The 15126-nt window shown below is 39.6% G+C and overlaps 1 protein-coding gene across 4 annotated transcripts in view; it reads right to left on the bottom strand.

The window, feature by feature from the left end:
* LOC109405903 (ELAV-like protein 4) overlaps positions 1-15126 on the bottom strand; it is a 63963-nt gene that overhangs the window by 12274 nt on the left and 36563 nt on the right. For all 4 annotated transcript variants that reach the window (XM_029859446.2, XM_062850651.1, XM_029859443.2 and 1 more), the window contains one exon: positions 7409-8118. In XM_029859446.2, coding sequence (XP_029715306.1) covers positions 7409-7586 — 178 coding nt within the window. In that variant the 5' untranslated portion in view covers positions 7587-8118. The remainder of the gene's footprint in view (positions 1-7408; positions 8119-15126) is intronic.

Below are 15126 nucleotides of genomic sequence, written 5' to 3'. Positions count from 1 at the left end.
GTCTCTTGAAAACCCCCCTGAAACGCCTCAAAAGGCCTTGAAATGGTTATAAAATCCTCAGAATTTCTCCTGATGCTTTCCTGAAAGCCTTCCTGAACCGATTGATATTTGCAGAATCGACCTCATTTTGAAGCCTTTGTAAACCCACCTGAAGCGACCTTGTAGCATGAGAAGCCACCTTAAATTAACGGAAATCCCTCTAAAAACTTCATTGAAACGCCCCGAATCACCTTGAAACCCATTGAATCGTCTCTGAAATTTGCTGAGAAGAGCCTGAAACATTTTCAAACATCTTTGAAACCCCCTGGAGCTAATCTGAATGCATGTTAAGTACCCTGAAACTCCCGGAAACCTTCTGGAACTCTCCGAAGCAACTAAAGAGCAAGCATTGGTAGCAGTCAAGTTGAACAATTACGAAACGCGACGCGACATATTTAAGACACGACACTTATGGTTCTTACAATCGTCAAATTAATTAAAAAATTGTAGTGAGAGGCTTTCAGCCCTTACCCGCTGTTACCCGGCAGGGCGGCCTAAAGCAGGGTACCTCCACTAATATTTGAGGATTTCGGATGGAATTTAATTTGAAAATAATAATAATTCAATTTTGCAATAAAAACTCTATTAACTATTCAAACCTGAAGTGCGTTTTACCCCGTTTTCCTCTTTGCACTTGTCGACGTCACTCGTTGGGGCCCTTGCTGCAAACGGTGGTGGTGGTCGTCGCTGGCTTCGCTCCCGCACGGACTATGCGGAGCTTCCTTCTTCTTCTTCTTTCTTCTTCTGCTTCTTCTTCTTGGGCACTATTAGGCTACTGAAGCAGCCGTCCTTAACTATTAGCTAGGGGGAAGAGCGGGCTCCTTTGTCGGATCCCCCCTAGCGACGGTGGTGTATAAACACCGGACCGGTCTACTCCGCGTAGTGGTCCCGATAGTTACCGCAGTAAACTATCGTAGGCAGTACGCCCCTTTGCACTGACCTACCTTCGTTCTCCTTGGCTTTTAGCTACGGCCGTGAGACTGGCTCATTCGGCTGAACGGCCGTAGCGAGAACGGTGGGTATTCGAACCTTTAACGGAACCACCGGGAGGCGATTTGTTCCTTTGCACTTAGCACTCCCAAAATGGTGGCGGTTCGTACCCTTTTCGCACTGCACTATCACAGCACTCTAATGTTCCCGAACCGCGGGCCGACACTTTCCCCCGTGGGGACTATTAACGCGCACTCCCGACGTGGCTGGGAACTGCCATCCAGCAGAAAAGAAAACGACACGGGGATTTTATTGCACTTTTCCCGGACCAATTGATGCGGGAATCAAATTGTGTCCGTCGCGCTTCGCGGTTCGTAACTTTCCTCCGTATCAAAACAAAACAACACCACACACCGCACTCGATTGTTTCTGCTGCTGCTGCTTTCGATGTGTGCCTTGAGGTGGGGGAGCTTGGGGGTCAAATGCCTCACCGATACAATATGTGCGTTATAATTTCCCTACATTCTAACTAAATGAATATCGAATAAAAAGTAAATATAAAAACAAACAAATAAAATTGATCCAAAACACAGTGGTGTACATAAATATAGAACGAAATTGTAACCGCGGGTTACAAAATAACCTTAATGCCGACCGGTTTCGGGCTCTATGAAGCCCATCTACGAGACAATGTCCGACAACCTACTTCGGACGAGCAAACTCCATTTAGAAAATCATGACAGAATGCCTTAGATATTGTCCGGTGTATTACTTTTAAAATCTGAAGAGTAACAGAAAGAGCAACATTCATTTGGAACACCTAATTACTAAAAATTGTAGACGAAATTCTGACAGTGTTCGTAATTTCTTTGAAAACCCTTAAAGGCTGATGATGATATTCTCATAATAATTTCAGGCGTTGTTTCTCATTTATTCCAGGACGAATTATCAAAATTGAGAAGTAACAGCTGAGTTTACAGCTTAACTATCTACTGTGAAATCTGGAATTCTATGAAGTCTCCGGATGGGCAGTTTTAGGAGCAATCAAACAATTGAAGATATCACAAATAAATCTTGTCGAAAACGACATTTTTTTAGAAGATCACTTGGATAAGTGTGAAGAAATTTTGGAAAATATTATCTCAGAGATTTCTTATGGAGTTTGTTTATAAATCATTCAGGAATTTAACTAAAGAATTCTGCAGAACTTTTACCAACAAATGTTGTCCGAATGCAAAAGCAAAATATAATTCAAGGACTTCAAAAATATTTGATAATAGTACTTATACATAAGAGAAATTATTCCAAACATTGGAAAAGCTATTGAACCCCACTTTCCAGAATTTTACATTTTCCAGAAATTCTTTATATTTGAAGTCCACGAAATCTGCTAGAATTTCCACCTAGAATTGAATGTTTTACATGAGATTTATCATAAATTCTCAAAAAAAAAACGTGTCCTATTCGACAAAATTCACAAGCAATTTACCTTGATTTTTGGCAAAATCAAAAGAAATTAATTCAGGAATTATCTAAGAGATTCTTTGATGACCTAGCCTTCCGGGTTCTCACTGAAACTTTGAGAGAAAACGTCAAATTCCAAGTAACAATTTCATGAATTCTGCAAATATGCCAGAAATTTTCTCAATAAAAACTTTCTAAATCAGTAAATTTTACTCGCTAACTAAAAAAGTGAATTCAGTTGAAGCGTCTTGAAAATAAGGACTTAATAGTGATTGATACTTAATAGTTAGACGCTACAAGGCCTTCCATGTCCGCTCAGCATGCTGTTTATAGGGTATCTACCCCGAACGGAAGCTGGGCCAGAACAGTACTTTTAAATATCTTGAGAATCATACAACACTTCAGCATACTGTCTACCAAGAAGTTGTTCAGAACATCCCTAACTTGTACATCGTGAATAAGTACCTTCCAGAATTGGCTGACACACGTTGCTACAAAGATTTACATATGGCCGCGGTTTATGGATCCAATTTCAAATGTGAAGAAGTTTGTTTTCTTGATATCTTATCAATAATGGTTTGAAATTTGAAGAAGGTTTCTTCGGTGAAGTTGCTCATATGAATTTTCTATTCAAATGATCTTTATTTTGGCGCCGTTCATTAACCACGTATCGTCAGGCCATTCGGCCGAAGGTCATTAGGCAGTATGATTATCGGGTCTTCTTCTTGCCGTTACGTCCTAACTGAGACAAAGCCTGCTTCTCAGCTTCCACAGCAAGTAACTGAGAGCTTCCTCTGCCACTGACCATTTTGCATGTGGCAGGCGCGAAGATACTTCATGTCCAAGGAAGCCAAAGAAATTTCCATTACGAAAAGTACTAAGACCAACCGGGAATTGAACCCGTCAGCCTTAGCATGGTCATACTGAATACGTAAAACCTGTTGAAATTTTAAAACGATTTTCTCCCTTTTCTTAACATAGATTACTCTTTATATTTTCATTACTTTTGTAATATATGGCATCCACAGGTAATTTACTCATTCTTCCTAGGGTTTACTTCAGGATTCTTGCAGGTATTTTCTCCGGAGCTTTCTCTAGATCTTCCACTTAGAATTCCTTTATTTATACCTCCCTGAATTTCGTCATTCAGGTCATACGTGGTCTCTTTTAAGGATTCCTTCCAAGACCCATTTATATAGAGATTCTTTCGGAAATTCCGCTATTTCTACCGAGATTCCTTCCCGAGAATCATTTAGAAATTCCTCCTAGATATTTTCAGGGACTCTTTCAGAGATATCTTCCGGGATTCCTTTACTGAATTTGTATGTAATTCTTTTGAAGAAATCCTCAGGATTCTATAAAAAAAATCTTCTGAGTTTCCATCAAGAATTCATCCAGGTATTCCACCCGGGATTCCTCCCAGAATTTCTTCAGCGATTCCTCCAGGAATTTCTCCAGTGATTTCTCCCGAGATTCTTCTAATGATCACTTTATGGAATTATTCGGAATTCCTTCAAGGGTATTTCTCGACACTTCATCGGGGATTCGTCCAGGAATCTTCCTAGGTTTTCTCCACAGATTCTTTCCCATTACAATTTTCTTTCGAGGTTTATTCAGGAATCTTTTCAAGGACTCGTTCCCGGGATTTCTTTAGGAATTTGCTCCGGAATTCCTTATGAAAACTGTTGATTTCTTCTGGCGCTCTTCCAGGTTCTTATCCTAAAATTGAATAAAGATTCCATATGGCATTCCTACTGGATCCGTTCAGAGATTCCTTCAGATGGATCTTTCACGAAACCTTCATTGACGCTTTGCGGCTTTTCTTTTTTAATTTATCCCAGTATTTCTTCAGGCTTCCTCCATAGACTCCTTGAATTATTCCATCAGGGATCCATTCAGGGATTCCTACCGGGATTCCTTTTTTTATTATTTCTTTTTATACGTGAAGTTTAACTTCAGGCAATTTCTTCACACAGGATTGCTTATGAAATTCTCCTCGTATTTTTTTCAGAGTCTCCTAGTGGGACTCCTCTCTGGATTCCTTCTGGCATTTCCCTTGAGATTTCTTCTTGGATTCCTACCGGCCTTCCTTCAGGGGTTTCTTCTGGGGTTCCTCCAGAGATTCCTCCAATGATTAAGGACTGTTCATTTTATAAAGAGGACACCTTATTTGTGTGATATCTTTTTTATTTTTCAATAAAATCATTACCAGTTTTTTGCATAAACTTCCATAGCTATTCTACAGTGTAGGGAAAATATAACATTATACAAATTGTCCTTAGTGATGGAACTGGAGCGGTTTTCGTTAAAACTCAGTAAAAACCAATTTCTCAAAATTCTACATAACTTTCCACATACATAACTTTTGAATTTTCATGAACTTTTCAATGTGTTGGGATCCAATATTATTCTACTAAAGGTAAAACGTAATAGTTGGTCAATAATAATGCACCAAGCATTATACAGCTTGATATAGTAAGTTGCCTTGTTATCAATGAAATTGATAAAACATACTTATTTAAGTCCAGTGATGCAATAACACTACGGATTCAGTTCAAAATTTGTCCAGTATAGAAGAGAATCGCATTCTAAATTATACCGAAGAAAAATATGCTTTAAAGTACATTCTTCATCATAAATTTAATCCTTAATTATGGCCATAGTGAAAAATTTCATATATTTTTGCCCCATAAATGCAAGTTTTCGATTCTAGAGAAGCTTATTATTATTTATTTTCAGCAAGGCTTGATCCTATGTGATTATATACCTTATTTGAAAATAACTACATGTAAAGTTTTATTTTCGACATCATTGTTATGTTGTATTTGCAATGGGTTACATCGTTATTTAGAAGAACCTTCAAAGAACGAAGCTGTTTTTCCTCCGGTAACTGCCATGAAGCACAGTAACCAAGCCAACAATGCTATCAAGAAGCGGTTTTCTGCATTTGAAATTGCATTATTAGTACTTTCGGCTAGATCCATTGAAAACATTCAAAATTTAATATTCTTATATTTTTTGTTTAACAAATAAATTTTGTACTGAAAATCGAGACCAACTTGTAACTTTAATATCTCTACAACAAATATTCCGATTAGGTCTATATTTTGCCAGAATATGTATCACTCATACTGCTGCAGTATGGCAAACACTTTTATGAAATTAAAAACGATACACCGATGTTTTACAGTAATTTTGTGTTTATCTTTAGTTTTTGGGGATCGAAAAATTGACCTCTCCCAACACTTTGCCACATTTCTATGAAGTCCAACAATTTTAACCCAATTTAATTATAGTTATTATCTGCTAATACAATGTACTGAACAACCAACCAAGGCTGCTTAAATTTGAACTACGCGTTTTCTTTTTATAGCCTTGCAAAGTTGTCCTCTTTATAAAATGAACAGTCCTTAGAGGTTCTTCCAAGATTTTTTCAGAGATCTCTCACAGAGATCTCTTTCAGGGATTCCTCCAGGATATTCAAGAAGACTCCTTTTGAGATTCCTTCAGATTCGTTCTTCCCAAATTTTTGAGAAATTCCTTCTGAAAATTCTGTCGGAATTTCTTCAGGAATTTCTCTCAGGATTCCTTCATCGACTCCTTCATGGATTCCTTCCATTCCGTCCCTTCCAAAGTTCTTTGAGTCCTCCCGGGTTGCCTTCATTGGTGATTCCTTACGCCATTTTTTCAGATATTCTTCCCGATATTCATTTAGTATTCCTTCACAGATTTCTGACACTATTTCTATATTGATTCTTCGGCCGATTTCCTGTTGGGATTACGCTCAGGATTCTTTGAGAATATTTTGATGATTTCTCCAAAAATACTTCCAAGATTCCTTCATGGATTATTTACGGGATTTTGCCCTGGACTTCTTCTGGGATTTCTTCCGAGATCCTCCCGGATACTCTCAGAGATTGCTGTTGAGATTCTTTCAAGGATCTTCAGAATTCTTTCATAGTGTGCTCCCGAGTTCCATCCGGAGAATTCCAGCTGAATTCTTTGAAGGATTTCTCCAGGGATTCCTTCCGGGAATCTTCTCGAGGTTCATCCTGGAGCTTATTCCGGGACTCCTAGGATTTCTCCCGGGATATTTCCTGATACTGAATACCTCCTGTTTATATTTACTTGATTCCTAGGAGGATTATTCCTGGTGGGTATTCTTCATTAGTGTAGCGAGTCATGTATCAGTTATGGGAAAATATGCTACAAGAGGCAGGAAAATGTTACTGATTCTTCATTATAAAAGATCCTGAACCAACCTGGAAACGAACCCCGAGCCTCTTAGCATGGCCTTACTGAATGAAAAAGTTTATATTAGATCAAATAAGAGTGGCAGCGCACAGGAAAAATAAACAATCTTGACTATTTCTGTAGTGAGCGAGCCGCAATGTGACGGTCCATTTTCAATTGTTTCTAAGTAGTTATACTCTCTTTGACTCGTTTAAAATTGCCTTGTATCTATACGGATCAGAATGTAGCAATATCATTTTCATTTTATTGGAACTTGACTGTTGATAACAAATTTATATGAAGATTCAAATTGTGAGACACTTTGGGCGTTAACGGGTCGGCGAATATTAGGCTTATCGATCAACGACGGATCACATGTTTAAATGGCGGTCCTAGGAAAATGTCGGCAATATAATTGTCAGACTCGTCATCTATTATTCATTGATTTTAAAGCAGCATACGATTAAGTGAAAATAAATAAGTTTTGACAAAACATGGATTTACGGCGAAACTGACAAGTGTGATAAGCGCAACGCTGGATGGATCAGTATCAAATATACGGATCGCAGATAAAGTGTCTATCTCGCTTGAAACAAAATTATGCCCCAATAGGTTATAGGATTGTTATTGGTTTATTCGTAACTTTAATGCATACAATCATTATTATATAGGTAAGCGTCCAAAATTACAGAACCCCTCCGTTAGTCGCTTCTAAGTGCTTTTTATGCACAGTCGAACTTACCCGTAACTTTATCTCGTATAAGCTTGCAGCTTTCCACCTCCCCAATGCTGGAGAATAACGAGCGGATTTCCTCTTGGGTCATCTGCTGCGGCAGATAATTGACGATTAGATTGGTCTTCGAGTCCTCCTGGCTCCCGCCGTTAGTTTGGTTGTCGGCCGAAATACCGTTCGTCATCATGACAGTCGTCTTCGTCTCCGGCTCGCTACTGCTTTCTACCGTGGTCGCCGCCGTCGTCGTGGTTGTCGTGGTCGTCGTCGCTGTAATCGTAATTTTGCCTGCCTAGTTGCTCCTTTCGTAGCCTCGACGCTACAGTCAGTCACTATATGAGCTATTAAAAGTTCCTTTTTTTTTTCGCTATTCTTTCGACACTTGTAAAAAGTGACGAGCGTTATATAAACGCCTTGGAAGTACGTTTCTGGTATCTGGTGTGAGTGTGTATAAGCACTATAAGTAAAAAGTAGTCTCGATTTGGCTCTTATCGTCGTCCTTATTCTCGTAGCAGGATTTATTGGATTGTTCCAACGAGTTTTTTTTTTTGCTTATATTCTTCTAAATTCGCTTCCTTTTGACTTATATTATAGTAATACTGATGATATTCGTTTCGGGGTATTCTCGCCCGCCTGCCGGACTGGAGAAACGGAAAAACGGTGACGCCTTGGAACGGTCCCACACAACGGTGCTCTGCAATTCAAATGAGGGATGCTCTTATCTGAAATGAGAATGGAAAGGAAAACGGAAATAAATTAGGACGAGTGCTCAGGCGGCAAACGATATGGTGAAACGAAAAGATTTAGAAATCTAGCGGAAATCATTTCTGTTCATTCAATGCGATGCAGTGCAGTGAAGGCCAAAATTCGGTGACAAACATTCATAGACTTTCAGCATATCAACAGACAATCTACGTTTTTACTACCCTCTATTTTGATTGTTTACTAATTTAAGCTTTTTCTCCTCTCCGTCAAAGGTAATAAGTTATTTAGTTATATTAATAATTTAGCAGTTTCAGTCAAGAACCCAAAGTACTAGGAAGATGTGCAAATGTTTTTCGGATTGATCATTTCAAGAATCAGTAACTCTAATATAGTTATGTTTAAAAAAAATCAGTTCCAATCTATGGCCACGGGCCATGAGAATTTCTCAAGAACCGCAAGTGGGACAAAAAGATGGATTTTTTTTGGATTCTACGCTTTGCATCAACTTACTTGAATATAGCCCAGTGGTTCTCAATATGACGTCACGGGCCACGGGAATTTCTGAAGCACCGGAAATGCTAGGAAGTAGTGAAAATGTTTTTCGGATTGTTCATCTCATGGAGCAGTATCTATAACCCTTGAAGCCGGAATTTTTCCAACGTATTCCTGTAGTTTTGATGCTCAACAGCATATATGATGCAGAATATTTTTTTTGGATATCCTAGGTCATCCAAACTGTTCTTGAGTATAGATCCTAAAGTCTACAGGTCCAACGAAGACTTCGTTCATTGTATAAAGCTACGATTTGTAATCTAACATGTCCAATAAGTTTTCTAAATGATCAATAGACAGTATCAGATCAGTCGGGAGATCCTAGGTCATCCAAACTATTATTGAGTTTAGATCCTGAAGTCTACGGGTGTAACGGTTATTTCTTTCACTATACAAAGCTACGACTTGTATTTTTTCATGTCCAGTAAGTCTCTTGAAAGCTCAATAGACAGTATCATTATTAGAGTGGGTCAACGTTGTATGGAGAAACGGAACCAAGCTTTTTCAATCTATATTAGCGTCTAAAACAACTATGCAAAAATTGGGAGCGATTGGTTGCGTACCCGTATTCCGCATTGTGATTGAAATTTGTATGGAAGTTAGTATGGGAAAACGTACTTTTTGTATTTTACTCATAAGTTGAATTCTTTTGTCCAATACCATGTAACTAATGACGTTAAAGTATAGCCTAGGATATGTCGAAAAACTTTGCCGAAGACCGCAAAGTGATCCGACACTTGTGAGAAAAGTTATTCGGGTGGTAACTTAGGCCAAAAATTGAGATTTTATTATTGATGTTATTCCTTTACATGTTAAATATTAAGCACCACCAGGCAATCTGTACGTTATAACTTTTTTCACAAGTGTCGGATCACTTTGTGGTCTTGGCAAAGTTTTTCGGCATATCCTAGGCTATACTTTAACGTACTAATATCTTCTTTTATTGTTTTGAGTTACACAACATTACCAATCGTCGGGGCCCGTGGCGTAGTGGTCCACACGTTCGCTTCATAAGCGGATGGTCATGGGTTCGAACCCAGCCCCGGCACTTGCAATTTTTCGTCAGCTGCTCTTCCCCCCGAGCTGGCACCTGACCCTCTTCGGAGCATATAGCTCTAACGGACCCGGAATTTGGATATCGGCGAACCGCAACTCATAATGGACCCCCAATCGGACTGGAAAAGGAACAGCAGCCACACATCAACATCATCGTGCTCATCATTCTACCTGGACAGGAAGAATGAAAGAAGCACAAAGGCAGCCAGTTCAATACAGTAGAATAGAATAGAATACATTTAGGCGCTGTACAAAGTGGAGGTGCAGCGTTCAATTGGAATAGCTCACGTAGTACCCAAGTGGACAAAAGAGCTGTAAATTAGGTTAAGTGATTAAGAATAAAAAAAAAACATTACCAACCGTAATGATTGTATCTAATTCATTTATTTAGCGTTAAAAACGGATAGATTAAAACTGAATCAACAATTCTTAGCCACAACACAACGGTTCGTGGCTGCAGTCCGTTAATCCTCGGTCACGTCCCACATTTGCGAGATTGTTCTGCATCTGGTCCGCCCAACTTGCGCGATGCCCTCTAGAGCTTACTGTACCATTTGGATCTCTTGCAAACACCAGCTCTACATGGTTGTTGCCCGGAATTCTTACAACATGGCCTGTCCATCGTATCCTTCCTGCTTTTGCCACCTTCCGGATGCTAGGCTCTCCGTACAGCGAGCTCGTGGTTCACTCTTCGCCGCACGTACTCCTGCACATTTAAGTTCTGAACTCTAAGGTAGTTAGGCCAACACGGAATGACATTTGAGAGTTCAAGAGCAGTAGATCCCAGCAGATTATTCAAAGCTATTGCTTATGGCGAAAATACATAATATTATTCCTTTAGATTTGAAGGACTTCAATATAGGACAGTTTTGGCGAACTTGAAAATTCCAAAATTATTTGGTAGTATCTAGTAGACAACAAGTTGATCCAATAACCACAGTTGATAATGCAACGCTACTCACTATAGCAGATATAGCTACTGATACGGGTTACCTTTAGTTCTGAACTCTAAGGTAGTTTGGCTAGCCTGGAATATTCCTGTATTGTCTGTAAATGACATTTGAGATTTCAAGAGCTTCACGGATCCCAGTAGATTATGCAATGCTACACTAAAACCTCTTTTTATGCATGATATTATTATGCACTTTTAATTTATGCACCTTTTTTATGCCCTGCATAAAAAGAGGGAAAGCTACTTATAACCAATATTGTGCATAAAAATATTTAATAATGACGGGAACTATTGCAACGGCGGCCAAGGGGTGTTTACAGAGGAGAGCAAAGGAAGGTTACATGTTCGTTTTTGGGTGTTTCGGAAGGTCTCAGAGACGTTACGGAAGCGTGGAGGAGTTTTCGGGGTGTTCGGAGCTTCTCAGATGCAATACATAGGGTCCGAGGGGGATTTTAGAGGCATTTCAATACGTTTCAGAGCATTTTCGGCGGAATGCAGAGGCGTTACTTAAGCGTTACGAGGAGTTTTCGAGGGGTTTGGAGCCTCTCAGGTGCGTTACATGGGGTCCGAAGGGGTTCAAAGGGGATTTTCGAGGCATTTGAGAATGTTTAGGACCAGTTTCGGCGTGATTAAGAGGCGTTACGAAAGCGTTACAGAGGAGTTTTCAGGGGGTTGGGGGTCTGTCAGGTGCGTTACATGGGGTCCGAGGGGGTCTAAGAGGGAATTTTGGAGACATTTCAGGGCGTTTCAGAGCCTCTTCGGTGGGATTCAGAGGCGTTGCGGAAGCTTTACGGAGCAGTTTTCGGGAGGTTCGCAGATTTTCAGGTGCGTTACATGGGGTCCGAGGGGGTTTAAGGGGGATTTTGGAGGCATTTCAAGACATTTCAAAGCATTTTTGGGGGATTCTGAGGCCTTACGGAAGCGTAACCGAGAAGTTTTCAGGAGATTCGAAGCCTCTCAGGTGCGTTACATGGAGTCCCCGGGGAGTTTAAGGGCGATTTTTGAGGCATTTCAGGATGTTTCAGAGTAGACACTGAAATACCTTAAAACGCCCCTCAAACCCCTTGCAACGCCCTTTAAAGGCTCCTGAGATCCCTTGAATTGCTCCTAAAGCCCCTTGGAACGCCCCTGAAACCCACTTAATACTATTAAAATACCCCAGAATTCCCCGTAATCCTATGAAAACACCAAAAAATCTTGATACCCTTAAAAGGCTCCTGAAATCCTTCCCCGAAACAAACCCTTGAAACGTCCCTGAAGCCCCTTGGAGCCTCCTTTTTGGACTTTCTGGGAACTTTCTGGAAACCCCCTTAGCCCCACCTCAACTGCCCAGGAGCAAGATCTATTCTCGCAAACTAGATTCTCTAATTAAAGTTATGCATAAATTTCCCTCTTTTAATGCCTTTTTAAATTTATGCACATTTTTAATTTATGCAGTACCAGCCATGTGCATAAAAAGAGGTTCCAGTATATTATTTATGGCGAAAACACTTGAAATTATTCTTGTAGATTTGAAGAAATTCATTATAGAGCAGATTGGACGACCTTGAATGTTCCAAAGGTTTATTATAGTATCTAATAGACTTCAAGTTGGTCCAGTAACCGCGGTTGATTTTGAAAAGCTACTCTGTATAACAGATATGATTGCTGTTGCGAGTGTAGACCTGAACTTCTGAACCCCAAGGTAGTTTGGCTGACCTGAAATATTCCTTTAGTGAATATAAATGACATTAGAGATTTCAAAAGCTTTACGAATCCCAGTTGATTATCCAATACTATTATTTATGGTAAAAACAAATAACATTATTCTTGTGGATTTGAAGGACTTCATTATAGGACAGTTTGAAGCACCTAGAACCTCCCAGAATATAAAACACCTTATGAAATTCTTGACAAAGGTTACATGAATACATATATATTAACGTAACCCATATCCGAATCCAGCTTTTAGAACAACTAATATGTCATTGATTGCGTTTCTCCAAACTTCAGGATGTTCAGGATGTTCTAGGATGTCAATAAAGTCTCAAATACAAATACTTCCATTTTTCTTTAATAGAGGACTCAATGTGCAACAATCTGTCAAAGGATGCAAATTCTTAGTGGAATTCAAAGGAATAGTACTTAACCCGATTTTCTTTTTACTTACAAATATTCCCCTAACAAGCCCAGGTTAATCATCATCGAAATGAAATTGTTTATAGGAACTTTCAGGAGGTCTCAGTGTCATTTCAGGGGTTTCAAGCGAAGTTCCAGGAGATCTCAGGAGTGTTTCAGGGCATTCAGTGTCATTTCAGGGGATCTCAGGGAGTTCCAGGAGATGGGGATCTCATGGGCGTTTCAAGGGGTCTTATAGAGATCTTAATTGGTCTCATGGGCGCTTCAGCGGGACGAGGGGCATTTGATTGGCCAAAATATAATCTACGTGGTTTATTATCAGAGCCATACTAGATTACTATATGCCAAATAGACCGTTACTTCAGCTTTGGAATCACTATGCTTTGTTACATCCCTTTATTGTAAGAAGTGATCCTTAAGGATTTCTAGGACTTTCGGCTTTTGATAAATTAGCATGGCTGTGGGTCCAGATTGGGAACTACTGATTGCATAATCTCACTTTTCTATCGCATTTTGATGTACTAGTATTACACATGTCGATGCGAGTGTAGGCGTGTAGGTGAACTGCACCACGATTGAAATTATGTAAAGAAGGTGTGCAGGCCCGACTAGAAGATTCTAACAAAAATATAACATAATTATAACAAACTATGATATGTATAACTCATTGTGATATAATCATGTTTAACATCTTTGGTGTTTATTGTTTCATATTATGTTTTAAATTTTGTTTGATTCTTTGACATTCTGAGCATCATTTTACACAATTGTATCAAAATATGATAGAAACTACAGGGGATGGCCAAAATGTTTGGGATAGGCAACTTTTTTTTCTCTCACAAAAAAGTTCAACATGCTATAACTTTCTTCTGGAAGGAGTTTCTTTTCCCCTGCCACGAGTTTTATGCAAGTATTTCTGCTTATGGGTCAGCACATTCGTTTTTGGCCCTTCATGCAAGAGGTTGCCTGATCACTTACAACCCGAGCAGAGGAAAATATCAAAATAATAACAACGAAATCACAAAACCTGTTTTTATATCTCGGTTTGTTATTATTAACTTATTAAGTCATCATCGTTCCATAACATTTTCTGTTGGGCAATCTTATTTTGTTATGATCGTGCACTTGGTATATTTTCTTTAAATTACATTTCAATAACATGTTTTGTTGTAGCACAAGTTCAGTTATTATTGTGTCATTGAGACTGTACAAATATTTGATCATTAATATTACAACATAACTAGCTTTGCAATCAAAACTACACCATTCGAGATTTTCGTTGTTCACAGCATTCCGTGAGGAACTGTAAGAGAAAATATTTGTTTGTCATCAGTTCCTCTTCTTACTGACATTACGTTTTAACTGTGACAGTGCCAACTTATCAGCCTTTTGTTTTATAAGCACTTTGAGAAGTATACCTGTTTTTTTGTCCCAGTTTCAGTTAGGTATGAATACGATCATAGAGAGTGTAATAGAGTGTTAGCCGTTTTATGAAACATTTGGGATCAACTGGGGGAATTCAACAACGAACAACACATTCTCGATAATAAATCGCTTGCAACAACAATAGTGTCCCAATTATGAATGAAATATTTAACAATAGATCCTATTGTTGCGTATCCCATTGAATGCATATGGGACTTTGGAGGAGTTCCTATCCGCAACAGAAAAAAAGCAAATTTTGTTTTCACATTGTTATCAATAACGTATTCATATCAAAATTTGTTGGGCTGCAAAACGGTGAGTCGATAAGGAGAGCGTCCAATATAGCTCTGGTCCTCACAAGTTCCTACCTCATGCTTCCACGGGTCAAACGATGACAAAGACCGCCAGCTAAGAGTTGTGTGCTTAGCTGGTAGCGCAGCCTGGGCACTGTTGTCCTTCTGACTTCAGCTAGATTGAGAAGGTACGATCCGAGTGTCTGTTCACCAAGGAGGTGCGGCTCAAACAGCGTCTGTTCTGGCATCCAGCGGCTGAGTAAGAAACGCTGCACCACGCCCAGCTAGATCCAAGGTGGTAGCCCCATCAGCGTGGTCGTCCCAGTGTTGGTTGGGACGTTAAACAGAACTGGCACGATGGCCCTCCGGCGAGACAGGAGTGTTGGCGTAGGCCCAATAAGCCACCCGTAAAAATCCCCATTGCGAATAACATAGGAGAAAATACTACTCGATACAATCGGCAAAGACCCACGCGACGAAATAAGGACTACGATTGGAAACTTGGAACATGGAATTGCAAGTCACTAGGTTTCGCAGGATGTGACAGGATAATCTACGACGAACTACATCCCCGCAACTTCGACATCGTGGCGTTGCAGGAACTTTGTTGGACTGGACAGAAAGTGTGG

This window comes from Aedes albopictus, chromosome 2 (assembly GCF_035046485.1).
Source record: "Aedes albopictus strain Foshan chromosome 2, AalbF5, whole genome shotgun sequence".
NCBI classification, from domain to species: domain Eukaryota; kingdom Metazoa; phylum Arthropoda; class Insecta; order Diptera; family Culicidae; genus Aedes; species Aedes albopictus.
Note: the sequence above shows the minus strand (reverse complement) of the source record. Positions and strands in the feature narration are given on the sequence as shown.